Consider the following 20952-nt stretch of genomic DNA (forward strand, 5'->3'; position numbering starts at 1 on the left):
TGGGCCGCCGCGCCTCTCTTTGAGGCAAAGTATTGACCTGCATCAGTAACAGCGGTGGCAGCTGGAGGGCTATTTTTCTTCTTTTTTTCAGTTGTCGTTTATCAAACTGAAGAAGTTTCTATTTCTTACTTTGCCAAGAGGTTGTTTTGTTTGTTTAGCCATGAAAGAGTGTTGGATGCTGTTAAATACAGTTTCTGCATCTACTGACATGATCCTGTACTTTTTCTTTTTTGTCTGTAAATTTGGTGAATCAGTTTTTCAAATGTTAAACCAGACGACTGCATTCCTGGGCTACTTACTTGGTCAAGTCATATTCTTTTTTATGTATTTCTGCATTTGGTTTCTGTGTGCATTCGTAAGAGACGCCGGCCTGTAATTCTCTTCCTCTGCTGAGCGTTGACGGCTTTGGGTGTGGGCATAGTGTTGGCTTCTTAGAAGAAACTGGAACGTGTTCTCTGTGCTTTCAAAGGACTGAGTAAGATGGGAGTGTTTCTTCCTTAAGTGATCAATGGGACTCACTAGTGCAGCCATCTGTGTTTTTGTACGAAGGTTTTTGGTACACATCCAGTCTCTTTAATAGATAAAAGCTATTGTTTTCTCCTGAGTTGCCTTATTTTTCAGGCGTTTGTGGGTGCAGTGTTCACACTCCCCTGCCGTCTCGCTCGCGTACTAACAGCCCCTTCCTGATTCCGGCTTTGATCCTTTGCGTCCCTCTCCTCCTGCTCCTCTGCCCAGGACTTTTCAGCGTCGGCAGTCTGCTCCCTGCCGCCCTGGCACAGCGGGCCGGGGGCAGCTTGTTTCCGCCCAGGGCTCCCCGGCCCTGTGGGGTTGCTGCTCCTCAGTAGGTTGAAGCGGAGGGTCCCAGCCCCATGCTAGTGTTTCCAGTGTGAGGCGGGCTTGTTCACAAGCCTGAGTGAACCCAGTGCTGGCCCTGTGTGCTTGGCCTCCCTGCCAGCCCACCTGGGGTCGCTCCCAGGGGCTGTCCTGCGTCCTTGCGAGCGTCTGTCTGCACTGTGGCCTGAGCCGTCCTGGGTGCTGGTGGGTGGGTGCTGGCTGGGCCTCTGCCCAGGCGCGGCGAGCTTTCTCCTCGCACTTCCCGTGGACCTGGGCTGCCCTCCCTGGAGCTCAGCGTCTCTGCAGTTCTCCTGGGACCGTGCTCCTCCTGCTGTGCCCGTCTGTACCCGCAGGCCCGCCGGGGTCTGGCCCTGCCCTGCAGACGGTGGTGTGTGGATGCGGGGCGGTGTTACGGGCAGTCGGGCCTGTCCTGGGCAGTGGAGTCTGCCCCTTGGACTCTCCTGCAGAGGTGGGCTGCCGTGCGGGTCCCTGAAGGTGGGGGGCTCCGTGGGGTACAGGGCTCCTCCTTCCTGTGTGTCTCCCGCCCTCCCAGACTGTCTCCGCCTCTTGCTGTCCTGGGTCCACCCAGCAGGGGCGAGGGGCACTCCAGCCACTGAAGGCCGCTGTGGAGTCCTGCCCTCGCAACTGTCACCCAGACGGTCACCTCTAGGAGAGGCACCTGTCCACCCTGCAGGGAGAGGCACCTGTCCGCCCTGCCCCCACCTGCTCGTGGCCCTGCGCCCCCCGACCGAACTCCACGGGGGGGCCCCTCCTAGTCCTGTCTGGCAGGGTGCCCGCCAGTCACCTGTCCCCTGGGGTTGGGAGGCCGCCTGACAGCAGCTGCAGTGGACGGCCAGCTGGGAGGGTGGGGGCCCCAGAGGGCGGCAGCTTGACTGTATTTCTGGGCCCCCTCTTGCTAAACTTTCCCCAATTTTTGAAACAACTATGATTCTCTTTTGCAAAGAAACCTCTTTTTAATTTTTCTTTGAAGTTGCCAGTTTTATTTAAGACTTTACATATCTGAATAATTGGTTAAAAAAGAAATGTTCATCATTTTTAGAGTTGCACAAATAAGGAAAGTAATAGCTGGCTGGCCAGATTCGTGTGATGTGAGGCCAATGTCCTTAAATTAAAAAAAAAAAAATCTGAGTTTTAGAACCCGGGGCTCTAAAAATAGCACTTGGAATTAATACTGTTCTTGGATTCATGGTTTAAGGGAGTCACTACATTTTATTTCTTGATGCTCTAGATTTAACAGCATGTGGGTAGAAACATGTAACTTCTCACGTGGGTTAGACATGGAAACCAGTTTGTGTATATAAACTTAAACACTGAAAATGCATACATTCAGCTATTATGGAACTTGTAACAAATATAAAGTTTTTAACTTTCTTTTTTTTTTTTTTTTTTTATCCAAAAAAGATTTATTCTATTACATGGAGACCCTCAAACATGTTTGAACATAGAGTTTGGGTCTTTTTTTTTTTAAATCTGCATTTAAAGAAAGTTTAAATTCCAGCTTTCTGTGCCTTTACAGTGTATATAGCACTGGCAGATTTTCCCTCTTTTTTTCCAGTCCATAAAAAGAGCTTCTTAATGCTCAGATCCCAGGAGCTGGGAAAGCAGGTCATGGTCAGTGACAGGAAGTACAAGTGCTCGAAACTCCGAACTCGCTGGAAAGTGTTAGGTGAAAATTCATGTTGACTGCAAGCAGCGGGTGCTTCATGAATCAGGCATGAGCCAGGCCGACGCTGTTTGCTTACACAGACTTGATTCATTAAGTCAGAGCCCGGCAGCTTTCCCCGGATCTCTGCCCCGGAGCGCCCTGCATTAGGCCGCTGTAATTGCCCCTGTTGGAGCCTCTGGGAGGCCTCTGATCCCAGCACCTGTGCAGAGGACTCAGAAACCACACTTCCCTCCTGCAGGGCTCCCCCCATACACCTCAAGTTTTTAACTTTCCAGAAGGAAATAAAAAGCAGTATTAATAAAGAGTGGTCTTTTGCATCATTTTCAAAAATTCTTCCTCCTTTATTTCTCCATCCCCATCATGATCAGCCTCATCAAGCATTTCCTGAAATTCTTCCTCTGTTAAATCTTCCCCTAGTTCCTTAGCAACCCTCTTGATGTTGTTCAGTGATATACTTCCTGTATCATCATCATCAAATAATGTGAAAGCCTTCCATAGTTCTTTTTCACACTTTTCACTCATTTTTACAGTCATTGTCCCCTGGAGGAGGGCATGGGAACCCACTCCAGTATTCTTGGACAGAGGAGCCTGGCGGGCTACAGTCCATGGGGTTGCAAGAGTCGGACACGACTTAGCGACTAAACCACCACCGTGGCAAAACAATCTTCAAAACCGATGGTGCCGCTTCCTTCCTTGTCAGTCTCAGCTTTCATCTTTCTAACATCTTCCTTCTTTGGCTCAAATCCGAAGGCCCACATTGCAATCATGTCCCCAGCCGGTGCCCTGGCCGGGACCTCCCAACTTTACCTGCCTGCCACACCGCCCAACGGTAGTTCACCGCCCGCGAGCCATTGCTCAAGAAGCGTCTTTGTAAGTCGGACAGAAAGGCGTCGGTGCGGCTCACGCTTCTCCCCAGGCGCCCCCTCGGGGCTTTTCCCGTTGTCCTCCTGCGTTTCTGGGGCCTGGGGCTCCCCTGAACTGCAGTCCTGGGGACCCACACGCACTGTGTCCTGGGCCCAGACGCGTGCCCTGCTCTCCTTGTTTCTCTGCCTTTTTCTTAGAAAAGAAGGAGGATCAGCATGAGGAAGAGAGTGTGTGCGCTGTGTTGGCGGGGTCTGGAGGACGGGGCGGGGACGCTGGGCGGTGGCTCGCGTGGGTCCCCCCACAGATGCCTGCGATGGGGCAGGATAGAGGCAGGCCTGTGGGGGCGGGGTGGCGTGGGGCCCAAGGTGGAGCCCACCCCTCTGCTGCCACCCCAGGGCTGTGCGGGGTTCCTGGCGCACCGCGTTTGCTGTTCAATCCCGAAGCGAGGTCCTGGCAGGACCTGGGGTGCCAGAGGGAAACGTGGGTCCTGGGAGGAGTGCCCGCACTGCAGTCCCAGTGCTGACACACCAGGGTCTGGAGACCCCACGGGTTTCCATGCCGACATACACCTGCCTCTGACGGTGGCTGCCTGCCACACCTGTTTCCTTCTGCACCTGGTGCCAGCGATCCAGCTGGACAGGCCTCTGCTGAGAAACAGGCTCGCACCCGGTCTTAGCCCTGGTGGCTGCCCCAAAGATGGATCATTTCCGTTTTCATAGGCTGTCATTTCTAAGTTAAGCTTGTTTTGTTTCCTAGAATTTGACCCTGTTGGATGACCCTGTCCTTGTGTGTGCTCAGTTGTGTCTGACTCTCTGCGACCCCATGGACTGTAGCCCACCAGGCTCCTCTGTCCATGAGATCCTGCAGGCGAGAAGACTGGAGTGGCTTGCCACGCCCTCCTCCAGGGGCTCTTCCCCACCCAGGGATCGGGCCTGTGTAACCCATGTCTCCTGCGTTGACAGATGAATTCTTTACCGACCGCACCACCTGGGATAGATTGGCATTTAAACACACGATGCCCAGGGCACTCTTCAGGGCAAATGTCTATTGTGTCATAGCTTTGCCAGGCCCTCCATCCCGGTGAGTCGGGTTCTCAAGTCCCAGGCCTCTGTGGGGGGCCTTGGCAGCGTTTGTAGATGTGAGCTAAAGAGGAGGATGCTGCTGGGTTATCTGTCGTGGGAAAGCCTCCCTCGCTCTTCTTATTTTCATCTTTTTCCTTATTGTCATTTTTTCTTTATTTTCATTGTTTTCTTTTCATTCTTTCATTTTTAAGCTCTGCAGGGTTTATCTAAAGGCCTAACATGCAGAGAGGACAGGTGGACTTCAGGGCACGCTCCCCGCCCACCGCGTGGCGTGTCCGCCGACTGGTGGCCGGCCCACCGGCATTTCCTCTGCAGAGCTATTCTTAGCCTCCGTGTTTGTGCCTCCAGAGACAAGATTTCCTTTCTCGGGAAAGGAAATGGTTTTCCACAGGGATAAGCGTGCAGCGTGGGGCAGGATTTCCTGAGAAGCCGGGGCAGCTCAGTGCCCGGAGGCCTCGCCGCAGGCGCAGAGCGGGGAGCCGGGCGCCGTTCCTTCCTAGTGACTTGCCCTTGGACGTTTCTAGGGCGTATTTGAGAAAGACGATTGTACGTCCTGGTGCTCCCGGTCCTGCGCTGTCTCTGTTGGCCTGGAAGGCGGGTGCAGCCACCTCCCTGCGGGCTGGGTTTCTGCCTTCAGGACCCTGGGGCTTTGAAGACCCTGACTCCGCGTTGCCCCAAGCCCAGGCTCCAGGCCACGAGGCCGCTGGGCGCCCGGCCATGCATCCCAGGGCAGCTCCCTCAGTCCCAGTGCCGCCTCCCTCAGATGCTAAAAGCACATTTCCATGTTTTAGCCTCTGAATTAGACCAGGCTTCACAGTTTGAACCTTAAGGGGCGACAGTGCCCTCTTGGATGTGTGAAAGGGGTGGTCTCACTGGCGGGAGTGCGACGTGCCGAGGGGCCTCCCAGCGCTGGTGGCCGTCTTGTGGGGCCTGAGTCTGACCTTCAGGAAGAGGTGCCTCACTCTTTTCCCGGTGGGGACCCTGGCTGGGCGGCCGTGCCTTCCTGGGGCCCTGTAGAGAGAGCTGCCGTTGGCCCCTGGCTCCCCGGGCACCTTGTCTCAAGTACCCTCTGCTGCTCACAGTCTGGTTTCCCTCCGAGAAACGGGGCCCTGGCCCACAGAGAACCGAAGTTTGGCCTGGGCCGGTGGGAAGCAGGCACGTTTGACCTTGGAGTACAAAATGAAGCAGAGCAAAGGCTAACAGAGTTTTGCCAAGAGAAAGTGAAGTGAAAGTGAAAGTCGCTCAGTTGTATCCAACTCTGTGACCCCATGGAGTTTGTCCATGGACTTCTCCAGGCCAGAATACTGGCATCGGTAGCCTTTCTCTACTCCAGGGGATCTTCCCAACCCAGGGATTGAACCCAGGTCTCCCACATTGCAGGCGGATTCTTTACCAGCTGAGCCACAAGGAAACCTAAGAATACAGTAGTGGGTAGACTATCCCTTCTCCAGGGGATCTTCCCAACCTAGGAATCGAACTGGGGTCTCCTGCATCTCAGGCAGAAACTATAAAACTCCTAGAGGAGAACATAGGCAAAACTCTCTCCGACATACATCACAGCAGGATCCTCTATGACCCACCTCCCAGAATATTGGAAATAAAAGCAAAAATAAACAAATGGGACCTAATTAAACTTAAAAACTTCTGCACAACAAAGGAAACTCTAAGCAAGGTGAAAAGACAGCCTTCAAAATGGGAGAAAATAATAGCAAATGAAGCAACTGACAAACAACTAATCTCAAAAATATACAAGCAACTCCTACAGCTCAATTCCAGAAAAATAAATGACCCAATCAAAAAATGGGCCAAAGAACTAAATAGACATTTCTCCAAAGAAGACATACAGATGGCTAACAAACACATGAAAAGATGCTCAATATCACTCATTATCAGAGAAATGCAAATCAAAACCACTATGAGGTACCATTTCACACCAGTCAGAATGGCTGTGATCCAAAAGTCTACAAGCAATAAACGCTGGAGAGGGTGTGGAGAAAAGGGAACCCTCTTACACTGTTGGTGGGAATGCAAACTAGTATAGCCACTATCGAGAACAGTGTGGAGATTCCTTAAAAAACTGGAAATAGAACTGCCTTATGACCCAGCAATCCCACTGCCGGGCATACACACCGAGGAAACCAGAATTGTAAGAGACATGTGTATCCCAGTGTTCATCACAGCACTGTTTACAATAGCCAGGACATGGAAGCAACCTAGATGTCCATCAGCAGATGAATGGATAAGAAAGCTGTGGTACATATACACAATGGAGTATTACTCAGCCATTAAAAAGAATACATTTGAATCAGTTCTAATGAGGTGGATGAAACTGGAGCCTATTATACAGAATGAAGTAAGCCAGAAAGAAAAACACCAATACAGTATGCTGCTGCTAAGTCATTTCAGTCGTGTCGGACTCTGTGTGACTCCAGAGACGGCAGCCACCAGGCTCCCCCATCCCTGGGATTCTCCAGGCAAGAATACTGGAGTGGGTTGCCATTTCCTTCTCCAATGCATGAAAGTGAAAGTGAAGTCGCTCAGTCATGTCCGACTCTTAGCAACCCCATGGACTGCAGCCTACCAGGCTCCTCCATCCATGGGATTTTCCAGGCAAAGTACTGGAGTGGGGTGCCGTCGCCTTCTCCGATACTAACGCACATACATGGAATCTAGAAAGATGGTGATGATGAACCTGTATGCGAGGCAGCAAGAGAGACACTGATTATAGAACTGCCTTTTGGACTCTGTGGGAGAGGGAGAGGGTAGGATGAGTTGGGAGAATGGCATTGAAACATGTATAACATCATGTATGAAACGAGTCGCCAGTCCAGGTTCGATGCACGATACTGGATGCTTGGGGCTGGTGCACTGGGACGACCCAGGGGGATGGTACGGGGAGGGAGGAGGGAGGAGGGTTCAGGATGGGGAACGTATGTATACCTGTGGCAGATTCATGTTGATATACGGCAAAACCAATACAATATTGTAAAGTTAAAAAATAAAATAAAAAAGAAACTCAGCATTCAAAAAATGAAGATCATCACATCCAGTCCCGTCGCATCGTAGCAAATAGATGGGAAAAGTGGAGCGGTGACAGGTTTTACTTTCTGGGGCTTCAGAGTCACTGTGGACAGTGACTGAGCCACGAAATTAAGACACTGCTTTACTCCTTGGAAGAAAAGATATGACGAATGTAGACAGTGAGTTAAAAAGCAGAGACATCACTTTATGGACAAAAGTTGGCATAGTCAAAGCTATGGTTTTTCCAGTAGTCATGTACAATTGTGAGAGTTGTACTGTAAAGAAGTCTGAGTGCCAAAGAATTAATACTTTTGAACTGTGGTGCTGGAGAAGACTCTTGAGAGTCCCTTGGACTGCAGAGAGCTCAAACCAGTCCATCCTAAAGGAAATCAACCCTGAATATTCATTGGAAGGACGGATGCCGAAGCTGAAGCTCCAATACTTTGGCCACCTGATGCGAAGAGCTGACTCATTTGAAAAGACCCTGACGCTGGGAAGGATTGAAGGCAGGAGGAGAAGGGGACAATAGAGGATGAGATGGTTGGATGGCATCACCGACTCGATGGCCAAGAGTTTGATTAAATTCTGGGACCAAAGTAATGGTGAAGGACAGGGAAGCCTGGCGTGCTGCAGCTCACGGATCACAAAGATTTGGACACGACCAAGGGTCTGGACAACAAGCTAGATGCAGAGGTCCCTCCTCGGGTGCTGTGGGGAAGCTCCTGGGACCGTTGAGTGCTGTGGGTAGGATGAGTCTTAGAGATAAGCGTGTCCCCCAGGCCAGGCGGGGAGACCTCGGTGGGCACTGAGAGTCGGGGGGATGTGGGCTCTGGTGGCCCGCTGACAGCTCTGCCGTCCGGGCCCACGCGCCCCGCTCCTGCCCGCCTGTGCCTTCCTGGTCCGGCGGCTGGACACTGACCGCTGTCCATAGCCAAGCCCCTCCTGGGTGCAGAGGGGCTGTGAGCTGGGGTGGAACCTGCCTAGAGAGGAGGTGGCAAACAGCCTGCCTGCAAGGACAGTGCCCGTCCGACCACTGCGGGCTTTGCTGCCACAAAGCTCCCGGTCGGAATGAGTCCCGTGGCCCAGTCTCTTCCGCACGTTGCTTTCCCTGGTTTTCCCGTGGCGTGGGGTCTCCGTGGGCCTGGGGCACGGTTGTCTCTTCCAGTCTGGCCCCCATCCCTGATCCTTCTGCCGCTGACCGTCCTGCAGGGTGACTGCAGCGTGGATGCCTACGTGTCCCCCCTTCGGTTTCCGGTTGGACTTTGGGGTCCAGGTGCCCCCCTGCCCCACCTTGGAGCCCGGCCCCTCCGGTCTAGGAAGCAGGCGACGTCTCTCCCACGAGAAGTTAGTCAGGTGTCTTTTCTGTGATGCTGTTTGAGTTTTTTCATATTTTGCCTTTTTCCCCTCGACTTTAAAGAATTCTTCAAATATTAGGAAGATAAGCTCTTCGCCCCTGATATATATTACAAATATTTTCAATCAGCTTCACAGTTTTTGATTTTACTAATTTTTTCGCTATGCAATTTAAAAAAAATTTAGTTGAACACATGATTGTCTTTAAAACTGATATTCGAACTTTGAGTCATGACTCCTTTCTCTGTGTGAACTTTAGAACTGCTTATCCGGTGGAGCTGGGTGGGGTGGGAGGCTCACCGGGGATCAGCCCTGACGCTCCCCCGGAGTCAGGCTCTGAGGACCGCAAGGCGCTCCGGTGACTCACATCTGACTCTCGTCTCTGCCAGGAATGTCTTAATACTTTTCTCTTGTAAACTTGTCACATTTTAAAGTTTACTCCTCACTGGTACCTTTTCTTATGTTGCTGTTGTAAGCGGGGCTTTCCTTCCCCATGCGCCTTCTCACCGGCTGCTGTCTGTATTTGTGGCCGCTGCTGATTTTTGTATGTTAATCTTTTGTCCTGCCATTTTCCCCGAGTTCTTTTGCTGTTTGTTTCAGATTTACCACCTGCTCCGCGGGATCACGCTCTGTGGGGCGGGCAGCCTGGCTCCCGTCCTGCCGTGACGCCTCTGGCTGCTCCTCACGCGATGCCACCCCTGTGGCTTGGGTGTCAGGTGGCATGAATGTGGGAATGGTGTGCGCCCTTGCCAGGCGCCTGACCTTTCCAGGAGTGCCTGGCGTGGCTGGCCTGCCCACAGGAGGCAGGGACTGGCCTTAGGATGAGGGGCAGAGGTGTGCATGTGGTGGCGTTTTTCTAATAAATATACTCTGTGATAAGTTGTGATAGTATTAAAAATAAAGAAAGCACTTTAGTCAAAATGAAATAGAGAAGTACGCCATAAACTGAAGGAGCGTGGGAAGGGTAAACATAAATCCAAACATTGCTGAATAAGAAACAGGAAAAGCCCAGGAAAGCAGTAACCTAAGGGAGCGTTGAGTTGTTTGTTTGAATATGTGAGTGAAATAAATATTTGATAAGGCCGATTATTGGAGGGAGCGAGGGAGGCACAGACAGGCCGGCCGTGCAGTAGCAGCTGGGGAGAAGGGTTACTCGTACAGTTTAACCATTTGGGTGACGTTGTGAATTAGATCCTTGCCATAGGCCTTACCCCGCAGTGAAACCAGAGCGGGGAAAGTTTAAAGTAGCAGGCCTTCCGTCTTCCTGCACTCACACGTGCGTTTGCAGCATCAGGGTTGTGATGGGCTCCCCTGCTGTGCAACAGGCCGTCGCGGACTTCGGGTTAGCCCAGCGCCTCCCCGTGTCCCTCTTCTGCAGGGTCGGGGGTGGGACACAGAGCTGGGTCCCCTTCTCAGGGGCCGCCTGCTCATCTGGAGCCCCCAGGAGGGACAGGCTGCGGGTCAGCTCCCCAGGCTGTACAACCCTTGGCGTCTTGCTTCTTCGGGACGGCAAAGGAGAGCGAGATCCTTTGCTTCCAGACTCTGACCTTTAGACCCTTTTAAATGACTCACCTGATACCAGATAAGGTTGGACCTACCTGAGATAATCCCCCTTTTGATTAACTTAAGATCCACTAACTTTGGAATTTCATTACCTCTGCAGAGTCCCTTTCATCTTGGCCGTGTGTTAGCCAGTTGGGGGAGTGGCATCTTACAGAGTCACCCCCGCCCCGTGTGGGAGTGAACACCCACGTGGGGCCCCTGGAGGCTTGTTGGAATTCTGCCCGCTCAGGAAGCACTTACCAAATCCTGGTTGATTATCATTTTATCATAAATGTTGCTTCTATTGAGGAACTTTTCAGTTAATATTTTTAGCCTTCGTTTATTTCTTCCCCTTATTTAAACCCCCTTATTCTATATCCCCTCTATAATTTTCTCTCTCCCTGAAAAACGTTTGAAGCCATTACTTTTCATGTTCGCGTGTACTGGTTATGAATCTCCTCAGTTTTGTTTGTCCAAGTTTAAGTCTCTCCCCTTTACTTTTGGAAGATAATTTTGCTGGATACGTAATTCTGGGTTGGTGTTTTGGTTTTCTTCCGCCCACAGGAAACATCTCGATTCACTGTCTCCTTGCCCGTGGGGTTTTTGTCAAGTTCACTGTGGTTCTTGTCCTTGTTCCTCTATAGATTAGGTGTGTTTGTTTCCCTCCTTATTTCAAGGTTTCTCCTCATCTTCTGCTTTCAGCAACTGTGCCTAAATGTCTAAGATGAGGTTTAGATGTTTTAGTGTTTATCCTACTTGGGGTTCTCTAAGCCTTGGAGATCTGCGGTTTGGTCATAACTTTGCAGAGTTCTTGGCCATTATCTCTTCAAACTTTTCATCTGCTCTCTTCTCTCTCTCTTCTGGTGTTGCTCTTTTGTGTCCTACAATTCTTGGATGTTCGGTAAATTTTTTTCGTTTTTATAATCTCTGCATTTCAGTTTTGGAAGCTTCTATTGCCGTATCTTCAAGCTTACTATTTCTTTGGCTATGTCTAATCTGTGCATGAGCCACTGAAGACAGTCTTCATTTTTGTTAGTGTTTCTGATTTCTAGTGTTTCCTTTTGGTTCTCAGAGTTTCCATCACTCTGCTGCTGTTACCCATCTGTTCCTGAAAATTGTCCACTTTTCCTGTCACAGTTATTTTAAATTCTCTTTCTGATAATTCCAAAATCTGTGTCATAACTGAGTCAGATTCTGATGCATTTTTTAAAATGTCTTTAAGGAATTCCTCGTAGGTCCGGTGATTAGGGGGCTTCCCCCCAACTCCAGTACTCTTGCCTGGAAAATCCCATGGACGGAGGAGCCTGGTGGGCTGCAGTCCATGGGGTCGCGAAGAGTCGGACACGACTGAGCGACTTCACTTTTACTTTTCACTTTCATGCATTGGAGAAGGAAATGGCAACCCACTCCAGTGTTCTTGCCTGGAGAATCCCAGGGACGGTGGAGCCTGATGGGCTGCCGTCTATGGGGTCGCACAGAGTCGGACACGACTGAAGCGATTTAGCAGCAGCAGCAGCTGATGGCTCAGCGGTAAAGAATCTGCCTGTGATGCAGGAGTCTCTGGTTCGATCTCTGGGTCGGGAAGATCCCCTGGAGGAGAGCATGACAACCCACTCCAGTATTCTTGCCTGGAGAATCCCATGGAGAGAGGAGCCTATCGGACTACAGTACCTGGGGTCGCAAAGAGTCAGACACGACTGAAGCGACTGAGCATGCACGCATGATAGTGACTAGGACTTCGAGCTTCCAACTGCCGGTGGCCCAGGTTCTACGCCTGGTCAGGGAACTAAGATCCAAAAGCTGTCCATAAATATCAATCAATCAATCAATCAATCACGTTTAGACTGATTTTCTCTTGCCGTGTAATTTTTGTTGAAATCTGCACGTGATGAGTTGGGTCATAGGGACTGAGGCCTGCAGTGCGGGCCGGGGGTGAGCCGTGTTTACTGTCAGCTGTGGCTGTGATGTCAGAGGTTTGCCCCCTGCCCCCTGCTGTCCTGGTTTGGGGGCCCCCTGTGTCTCCCCCCATGTCCTGGTTTGGGGGGCCCTATGTCTCGGGTTTGCCCTCCACCCCGCCGTGTCCTGGTTTGGGGGCCCCTGTGTCTCGCCCTCTCCCGTCTGGAGCCCACGACTGTTGCCCTGGAGCCTCCTCGTGTGGGGTAATGGGGGGGCAAGGTGACCTGTAGCCTGTGGTGATGCCTCTCTCTGCTAGGGGGCCTCTGCCACTGGGCTGAGACCCTCACGTGTCTCGTCTCCCCCACCCCCATCCCTGGGACGAGACGGGAAGGCTCACAGGGGACGCGCCCGTCCACGGGTGGTGGAGCTCCAGCCAAGCCCTTCTGCTGCCAAATGTCTAGTTGACTTCTCGGTCACTGTAGATATAATCATGCGCTTTTCTTCATTTTGTTGGTCAGTTGCGTTAGAGGCTTTCCTCATGTTGAACTGTCCATTGCTTCACGGTTGATTGCACTTGGTCCTGATGGTGAGTTTTCTGTCTGCCGCTGCGTTCTGTAACGGGGCGTCTGCACTGCTCTGTGAGGCTGACCTGAAGGCGCCCTCTTTTGTATGCGGCCTTCCTCTCCTTTCTGTGTCAGTCGATAGCATATGTGTTTTTCATGGTAGACCTCAGAGTTTTTCTTCCTTTTCTGTTATCCAGAGCTATACTGTCTAGTAATGGCTAATTATGTGTGACTCATATTGATTTAATCAAAATTAAGTAAAAATTTAAATTCAGTTATTTAGTCACAGTACCCATTTCAAGTGGAAATTCAGCTGGTGCAAATAGAGAACGTTCTTATCATCACACAAAGCGAGTGGACAACACTGGTCTTGAGTCAGAGACGTTTCCTGTGTTGATGGAAACACTCTGAAATCTGCTCCATCCAGGCCAGTGGTCACTGGCCACAGGTGGCTTTGAGCAGCTTTGTATCTGTGGGGTGTGTGTGTGTTTGTGGTGTGATGTGTGTGTGTGGTGTGTGTGTGTGGTGTGTGTGTGTGTGTGTGTGGCATGTGTATGTGGAGTGTGTGTATGTGTTTGTGCTGTGGTGTGTGGGTTGTTGGTTTTCTGACTTATTTTTGTGCAGGAATAAGCAGATCAGCCCAATACCTTTCATATAAGCTGCGAATCCTTTTCCCTGTTTGTCCTTTGCCTTTTTTTTAAAATTGTTTATAGGGATTAGCGGTTGTTTCAAATGTTGCCAGAGTATTCTGAGAGCTTTCATTGTTTTTCTCTTCCTCAGGCTTTTAAAATTAGGAGTTAAAGATATGAAAGTAATGTAATTATAAACATGAAAATGAAGAAAATAAAAGAAAAATACAGCTACTCAGGATTTTGGTGTTATTTTCATTGTTTTTCTCTTCCTCAAGCTTTTAAAATCAAGAGTTAAAGATATGAAAGTGATGTAATTATAAACACATTAAGAAGAAGACAACAAAAGAAGGAGAAATCCTTCACATGCAGCTGCTCAGGGTTTTGGTGCTCTTCTCTCAGTCTTCTTGTCGCCCTGCTGGAGCGTTTAAAGCGGCAGCTGGCCAGACCGCGCCTTCGTGCACCTTCCACACAGCCCCTCGTTCCTTGCGGGCCACGTGGGCCGTCCAGCTTTCACGTGGGCCTGGGGAGGATGTGGTGGGCACGGCGGCCAGGCCTGCAGGGGCTTCTCAGCAGGGGGGCGTGTGTGTGCCGGCCTGGTCCTCGCTGTGGGGCTTGTGATCCTTGCATCTCCGTTAAGGTGGAAACCGCTTCCGTGTCAGCGTGTGCTCATCAGATGTTGTGGGTTTTTTGGTAAAATACACCTTATCCTTTTGGCCTTTTGTAAATGGCATTACGTCCCGTTTGCGGTGTTGTGTGAGCAGCGCCACGTTTATCTGTTCAGTTCAGTCGCTCAGTCGTATCTGACTCTCTGCGACCCCATGGACTGCAGCATGCCAGGCTTTCCTGTCCATCACCAACTCCTGGAGCTTACTCAAACTCTTGTCCATCTTGTTGGTGATGCCATCCAGCCATCTCATCCTCTGTCGTCCCCTTCTCCTCCTGCCTTCAGTCTCTCCCAGCATGTTTATACTCAGGACTTATTTACTGTTTCAGGAATTTCTTTCTGTTGCCGCCTCCTTCCTTTCCGCAGACGGCCCACGTGACTTTCTTTATCAGTGAACTCTGTGGTATTCTTAACTGTAACTCTTATAAATAATGCCATCGTGAACTTCTTTGTGTGCAGAGCATTTTTGTTGTTTACGATTACTTTTTTCTAGGATCGAAAATTCCGGAAATAGAATTTCACATTTGGAAAGAATGAGTATCCTTAACACCTCCCAGCGTGCTTTGACAGTCTCTGCTCTGCAGACAGGGTGCTTGAGAGCTCAGGGCGGTGTGTGCTTCCTGTGAGTGCACAGAGCCGGCCTGGCCCATGGTTTGGGCTGAAATGAGAGTATTTCTTTAAGAACTATTATGTGTGTTTATCTTTTATTCTTACTTTAGTGGTTTTAAAAATAACTCTGCATTAGCCAAATATGGGCTGCAACTATGAGGCCTCCAGGCCTGGCTGAGAGCAGCTCCTGGGGCAGAAGTGAAGGACAGACAGATGGAGGAGCTGGGGAGGGGCAGGGGGGCGCAGGCACGTGTGAGGGCAAGCATGCGTGTGTCCGCGTGTGTGAATGTGTATAGGTGTGAGATGTGTGTCTGCATGTGCACGTTTCTGAGCTTGTGAGTGTGTATCTGTGTGTGTCTGCGTGTGTGTCCACATGTACACATGTGAGTGTGAGCAGTGTGTCCACATGTGTCTGCATGTCCGTGTGTATGTGAGCATGTGTGTATCTGCATGTGCACATGTGTGTGAGCATGTGAGTGTGTATCTTTGTGTGTGTGAGTGTGTATCTTTGTGTGTGTGTCTGCCCACATGTGCACGCATGTGAGCATCTGTGTGCCCACATGTACACATGTGTATGACTGTGAGCATGTATGTGTGTGTGCATGTGCACGTGTGAGCATGTGAGTGTGTATCTTTGTGTGTGTGCATGTGTGTGAGAGGTGTGTGAGTGTGTGAACATGTGTGTGCCCACATGTGCACGTGTGTATGAGTGTGTGAGCATGTGTGTATCTCTGTGTGTCTACATGTGTGTGTCCCCACATGTGCACGTGTGAGTTTATGAGCCGTGTGTCCTCATGTGAACAAGTGTGTAAGCATGTGTGTATCTGTGTGTCCGCATGTGTGAGTGTGTGAGCATGTGTGAGTGTCTGTGTGAGTGTCTGCATGAGTGTGTTTGTGTGAGCATGAGTGTGTGAGAGCATGTGTGTCTGAGAGTGTGTCTGCATGAGTGTGTGTGTGTTGAGTGTGAGAGCATTGTGAAAGTGTGAGTGTGAGAGCATGTGTGAGTGTCTGTGTGAGAGTGTGTCTGCATGAGTGTATGTGAGAGCATGTGTATCTGTGTGAGTGTTTGCATGAGTGTGTGTGTGAGCATGTGTGTGTCTGTGTGAGAGTGTGTGTGTCTGTGAGTGTGTGAGCATTCGTGTGTGAGAGCATGTGTGAGAGTGTGAGAGCATGTGTGAATGTCTGTGTGAGAGTGTGTCTGTGTGAGTGTGTGAGCATGTGTATGAGTGTGAGAGCGGGGAGGGCAGAGGAGCCCGAGGTCCGGTGGCTTGGGGTCATGGTGCTGCCCCTCAGCACTCAGGGTCTAGGCTGGGGGCTCCAGAGTTGGGCTAGGCCGTGAGGAGCCCTTGTGAAGGGAGAGGGACATCCCCTTGTGGAGGTCAGGGGTGAGCGGACAACCTTCAGGGACGCGGAGGGGCTGAGGGGCCAGCAGTCAGCTTGGGTGGGTGAGATGCTGGCCAGGAAGTGCCCGGGTCGGGTCAGCGAGTGGGTCAGCGTGGCCCTGATGTGCAGGTGGGCTGGGTTCTCCAGCTGCTCTTGTCCCCTGTTGTCTGTTTAGAGCTGCCCTTTAATTATCCCACAGCCTCTGGAGGCCTCTCTAAACATAAACATGGGTGTATCTTTGTTGAAAGCACTTTTATTAGGACTGTTGGGTTAATGGTTTTGAGGAACCCATAGCCTCCTGGGCTGAGAGTCATACTGGTGATCTAAGCGAGCTGGTGACCCACAGTCCGACTAGAGGAGCCTCAGGTCCTGCTGCCCCTTCCCGACGTGGCTGCCCTGCGGAGCATCCCTGCGCTGCTCTTAGGCCGTTGACCTGGCAGGACCGCCCCCAGGCCGTGGGCCCGACCACGCACGGAAGGTTCTGGTCCATTTCATAGGCTGCAGCAGGGCGCCCAGATGACTTACAAGCTGCTTGGGGCCGAAGGCGCCTGGAGTAGGTGGGCTTCTGTGTGAGCCACTGTGGAGCACACTCTGGTCAGTATGGCCAGGACCTCCTGGGCGGTGGCAGAGTGGACGCCCACTTACAGGAGGCCGTGCGCCCACTTACAGGAGGCCGTGCGCCACTTACAGGAGGCCGTGCGCCACTTACAGGAGGCTGTGCAGGTCTGTGACCGGGGAGGGTGGGCCATGCTCCGTGCTGTCCGTCCCCCACAGGGCCAAGTCCAGATGGTGGTTATGTGTACACACGCATGTGTGTGTGTGCACTCATGTGTCTGCGTGTGTGGGTGTGTGCACACGTGTGTGCCCGTGTGGGTGTGCATGCGTGGGCATGCATGTGCATGTGTGTGTGTGTGTGCGCGCGCGCGTGCGGGGTGTGTGCACATGTGGGAGTGTGTGTGCTCTCAGTGTGCCTGTGTGGTGTGTGCACACGTGTGTGTGCATGGCTGTGGAGTACCTGGCCCAGCTTCTGAGTGCCCGGTAGGGATGGTAGGAGCAGAGGCCTGAGAACCGGTGGCCGCACTGGGGACCGAGCCCAGGCCGCGCGGAGAGATCTGTTGCCTCAGCCCCGGGGCCTGTGCGTGCGGTTTCCATTACAGGGGACACCACAGGCCTCTGTCCCCGCGTTGATTCCTGTCAGCGCCGTCCAGAGTCATGCAGTGCAGCCCGCTTCGTCCACACGGCCATGTTTTCCCGGGGACCTACCGGGCAAGTGCCTTGCCTGCGGCGTGTCCAGCCTGTCTCGGGAGAGGGAGGCCCTCCGGCCCCACAGCTTTGTGCAGCCCTTCCTCGTGCAGGACCCTTGGTTCAAGCATGGGGGCATCGCGCCCCCAGTGCGGCGTGAGCCCGCCTGCTGCCGGGGGCCTGACTCCCCCTGCACTGTGCCCGCCCCAGGCCTCTCCTCCGGCTCCAGGCTCAAGCCCCCGGAGCAGCAGCTCTGGGGCGCCTCCTGGAGGGAGTGAGTCCCGGGCACCCGAGGTGGGAAGCTCAGGCTTAGGAAGGTTGGGTGGTCCTCGCCCTTGGAGACTTCGCCGGCCCACCTGGGCAGTCACGCGGGTTGGGTCCTGGGCCGGGGATAGGACTGAGGGTCCCGGTCACGCCTGTCCTGTGGGTCAATCGGGAATGTGGTGAGGGGTCTTAAACAGCAGCAGCTCAGCGGTCCTAAGGCCTCCTGCCTCCTGCTGTCGCCACTTCCTGCAGGGTTTTGGCGAGGATGTCGTGGACACGTGTGTTGGGCGGGCCGCGGGTGTGAGTGCAGGGCTAGGGGCCTCACGTCCGGCCGTGGCCCTGGACATCAGGACTACGGCCCGAATCTCTCCTTCCTCTGTCTCCAGGCCGAGCCCATGGACGCTGGTGTGGAAACGTTGCTAAAATGCTGGTGGGGCCCTCTGCACCCCCAGACCAGCCCCTTTGCCCTCAGTCAGGGCTGGGGGGAATTGGGGGCCTTGCCCTGAAAGTTCTCTTCCTTTGATCGCCTTGGGGCCCGAGGCCGACTGACCGTGGCCCCCGCCCCTGTGCCGGCCCCGGCGCGGGTGTGCTGGGCCCCTGGCTCGGGGAGGGGTCAGCAGGGTCTGTGGGGGAGGGGCTCGCACTGCAGCGCTGTTCCCGCATCAAAGCGGAGCTGCCCCCCCACCGCCGTGGGCAGCGCATACCAGCCCCGCCCTCGGACGCCGGGGCTGGCAGCGGCCCGCCCTGTCTGTGGGCCTGCCAGTTCTGAGCGCTGTGTAAGCTGGAGTCCGGCCTCTTGCACTAAGCACGGTGTTTCTGAGGCCTGCCCACGTGTGGCCCGGGTCCGTGGCTGAGCGCTGTGCTGCGTGACCACGGATTTTATCACTCTGTCTGTGAACTGATGGCGTGTGTGGCCCGTGTCCGTGGCTGCCGTGCAGTGTGACCACATGCCTTATCTCTCCGTCCCTGAGCTGATGGGTCTCCAGGTAGTTCCTGCCTTTCAGCTCCTGGTCTGCTGCTGCGCGTGCTCGTGGCTCTGTCTCTGTGGATGAGCATTTCTGGGTCTCGTGGGCACATCGCCCGGCCACATGGCAAGTCCACGCTGTTTCCCATGGCTCCTCCACCCCCAGCGTGTCTGAAGGTCCGCTTCTGCACAGACTCCCCATGCTCGCTGCTCTCTGCTGTCAGCCTCCTGAGGACCTAGGGTGGAATCTCTCTGGCTCGGGCGTTGTTTTCCCTGAAGTCCAGAGACTGACGTTCAGCCTTGGCCGTGCTGCCCGTCACGGCTCAGCCTCTGCCGGGGCTTCTCCGGGCTGCCATCTCCCGCTGTCATCTCTTCGCTCGCCCGTGAGGGTGGTAGAGGGGGCAGGGCGTGCCCTCCTCGCTGTTCAGATGTGGGGCTGGGGGCCTGGCTCCCGAACCTGGCCTTGGGGACTGGAAGACCCCACACCTGGCTGGACCCCGGCCGCCGTCTGTGTCCGGCAGGTGCCTGGGACGTTCTCTGCCTCCTGCTCGGTGGTCTGTGAGGCTCTGGGTCTGCAGGCATTTTTTCTCTTTGTTCGTTGATCTGTCCACAGTCCAGTCTTCCTGCTTTTCGGGACACGTGGAAGCCTCTGCTGGCGGCAGCCCCCGCCTATGGCGCTGCTGTGGCCGTGTTGCGCCCGGGTGGTCAGCCAGGCCCTGGCTCCGCCTGCATCCCCGGTGCCCAGAGCCCTGCTTGGATCCGGGGTGTGAGTCTCAAGGGTGCTGGGCTGTGTTTGCTCTGAGTCGTTTCTGCGTGTGGCCCAGTGGCGTTGGACGTCGGGCTTCTCGTCTCCCACTTGTGAAGCTCTGCCACCTCCTGAGGGTCCCCGTGTGTCTCCCGTCCCCGCCTCAGCTCCTTGACCATGCTGGGGGGCTGGGGCTGTGTGCCCTGCTCGGCTGGCTGGTCTGGGGGTCCAGGAGCCTGGTGGGACATGTGGGAAGAGGCGCACCCCCATTTTCCCTGTGCCAGCTCTTCCCTGGGCCCACAGGCCCAAAGCTGACACCTGGGGCCACGCAGCTTTTTGCCCGTTCTTGCCCGTTCTCAGGCCGCAGCTTTTTGCCCATTTTTGCCCGTTCTCAGGCCAGTCCTGGGCCCCACGCTGCTGAGTCCTGCCTGACACCCTGGCCTGGCCTCCAGGAAGCCCTTCCAGGGACGCCCCACTGCTGAGGACGATCAGGGCTGGGGTCAGCTGTGGGTCCAGCTCCGGTGCCCGCCCCTCATCCCCGCTGAGTGGCAGACCAGGCCCCGGTGTGGAAGGGGCCCCACCCCGTTGTGCCCCAGCCCTGCAGTGAGCACGCAGACAGGCCATCATGTTAGCCTCTGCTCGCGGCTGCTGGCCTGTGTCACGGGCCTAACTGTCTTCTTTTTTCTCTTTAATTTACAGCCAGAAAACCTCCAGAAGAACTGGCTTCGGGAGTTTTATCAGGTAAGAGCCGGGCGGCAGCCGGCCCACGCGAGGAAGCACCTCAGGCTGCTGGAGGCCCGGGTTCCCCTGCGGCCTCGCTGTCCTCGGGCGGGGGGAGTTCCCACGGTGGAGGGTCCCCCTGGGAGGGAGGTTTGGGGGAGGGAGAGGGGCTGTGGCCTCGGTGTCCTCGGGGGGGCGGGGGGCACGGCACGGAGGGGAGAGTTCCCACTGCTTCCCACTGCGGGGGTGCAGGGAGGAGTTCCCACCGGAGGGAGGCCCCCTGGGAGGCGGTTCCACGGAGGGGGAGGGGGAGGGCTGCGGCCTCAGTGTCCTGGGGTGGGGGAGAGTTCCCACGGGGGTGGGGCGCAGCGGGGAGAGTTCCCACCAGGGGGGAGGCCCCTGGGAGGGCAGTTCGGGGGAGGGGGAGCGGCTGTGGCCTCGCTGTCCTGGGGGGGATTGGGGTGGGGGTCCCCCTGGGAGGGGTGTCCCCCAGCGGGGGAGGGGTGCCTCCCACTTCCTGGTTCCTCCTCAGAAGCCCCTGCCTTCTTAGATGCCCCTGGATGGGGCTCTGCTCGTCAGCAGGGACCTTCGGGAGGACCTGCGGTGCAGGGTGGGGCAGCAAAGCCCGTGTTCGGCCCCGGGGTCTGGGCAGGATGCATGCTGACGCTGGGCTGGACCGTGGCCAGAGGCTCCAGGCGAGGCCTGACAGGCAAGCCGCTCCTTCCCAGCTCCCCGAGGGCCCCACGTCTGTGCTCAGCTCTCTCCGGGATGTCAGCTCTGCGGTGTCGACAGAGGGCTCTGCTCCTGGAGCCTGTGTTCCCCAGGCGGGTGACGCGTGTGGGACCCCCCGTGGGGCATCTGAGAGGCCACTGGGAACTGCTGGGCAA

At 54.2% G+C, this 20952-nt stretch overlaps 1 protein-coding gene across 3 annotated transcripts in view; it reads left to right on the top strand.

The window, feature by feature from the left end:
* The window catches only part of INPP5A (inositol polyphosphate-5-phosphatase A), a 145310-nt gene that overhangs the window by 32450 nt on the left and 91908 nt on the right, over nucleotides 1–20952 (top strand). For all 3 annotated transcript variants that reach the window (XM_070781150.1, XM_070781148.1, XM_070781149.1), the window contains exon 2: nucleotides 20045–20086. In XM_070781150.1, the coding sequence (XP_070637251.1) occupies nucleotides 20045–20086 (42 nt within the window). The remainder of the gene's footprint in view (nucleotides 1–20044; nucleotides 20087–20952) is intronic.

Source organism: Bos indicus, chromosome 26, assembly GCF_029378745.1.
Source record: "Bos indicus isolate NIAB-ARS_2022 breed Sahiwal x Tharparkar chromosome 26, NIAB-ARS_B.indTharparkar_mat_pri_1.0, whole genome shotgun sequence".
In the NCBI taxonomy this organism is placed as follows: domain Eukaryota; kingdom Metazoa; phylum Chordata; class Mammalia; order Artiodactyla; family Bovidae; genus Bos; species Bos indicus.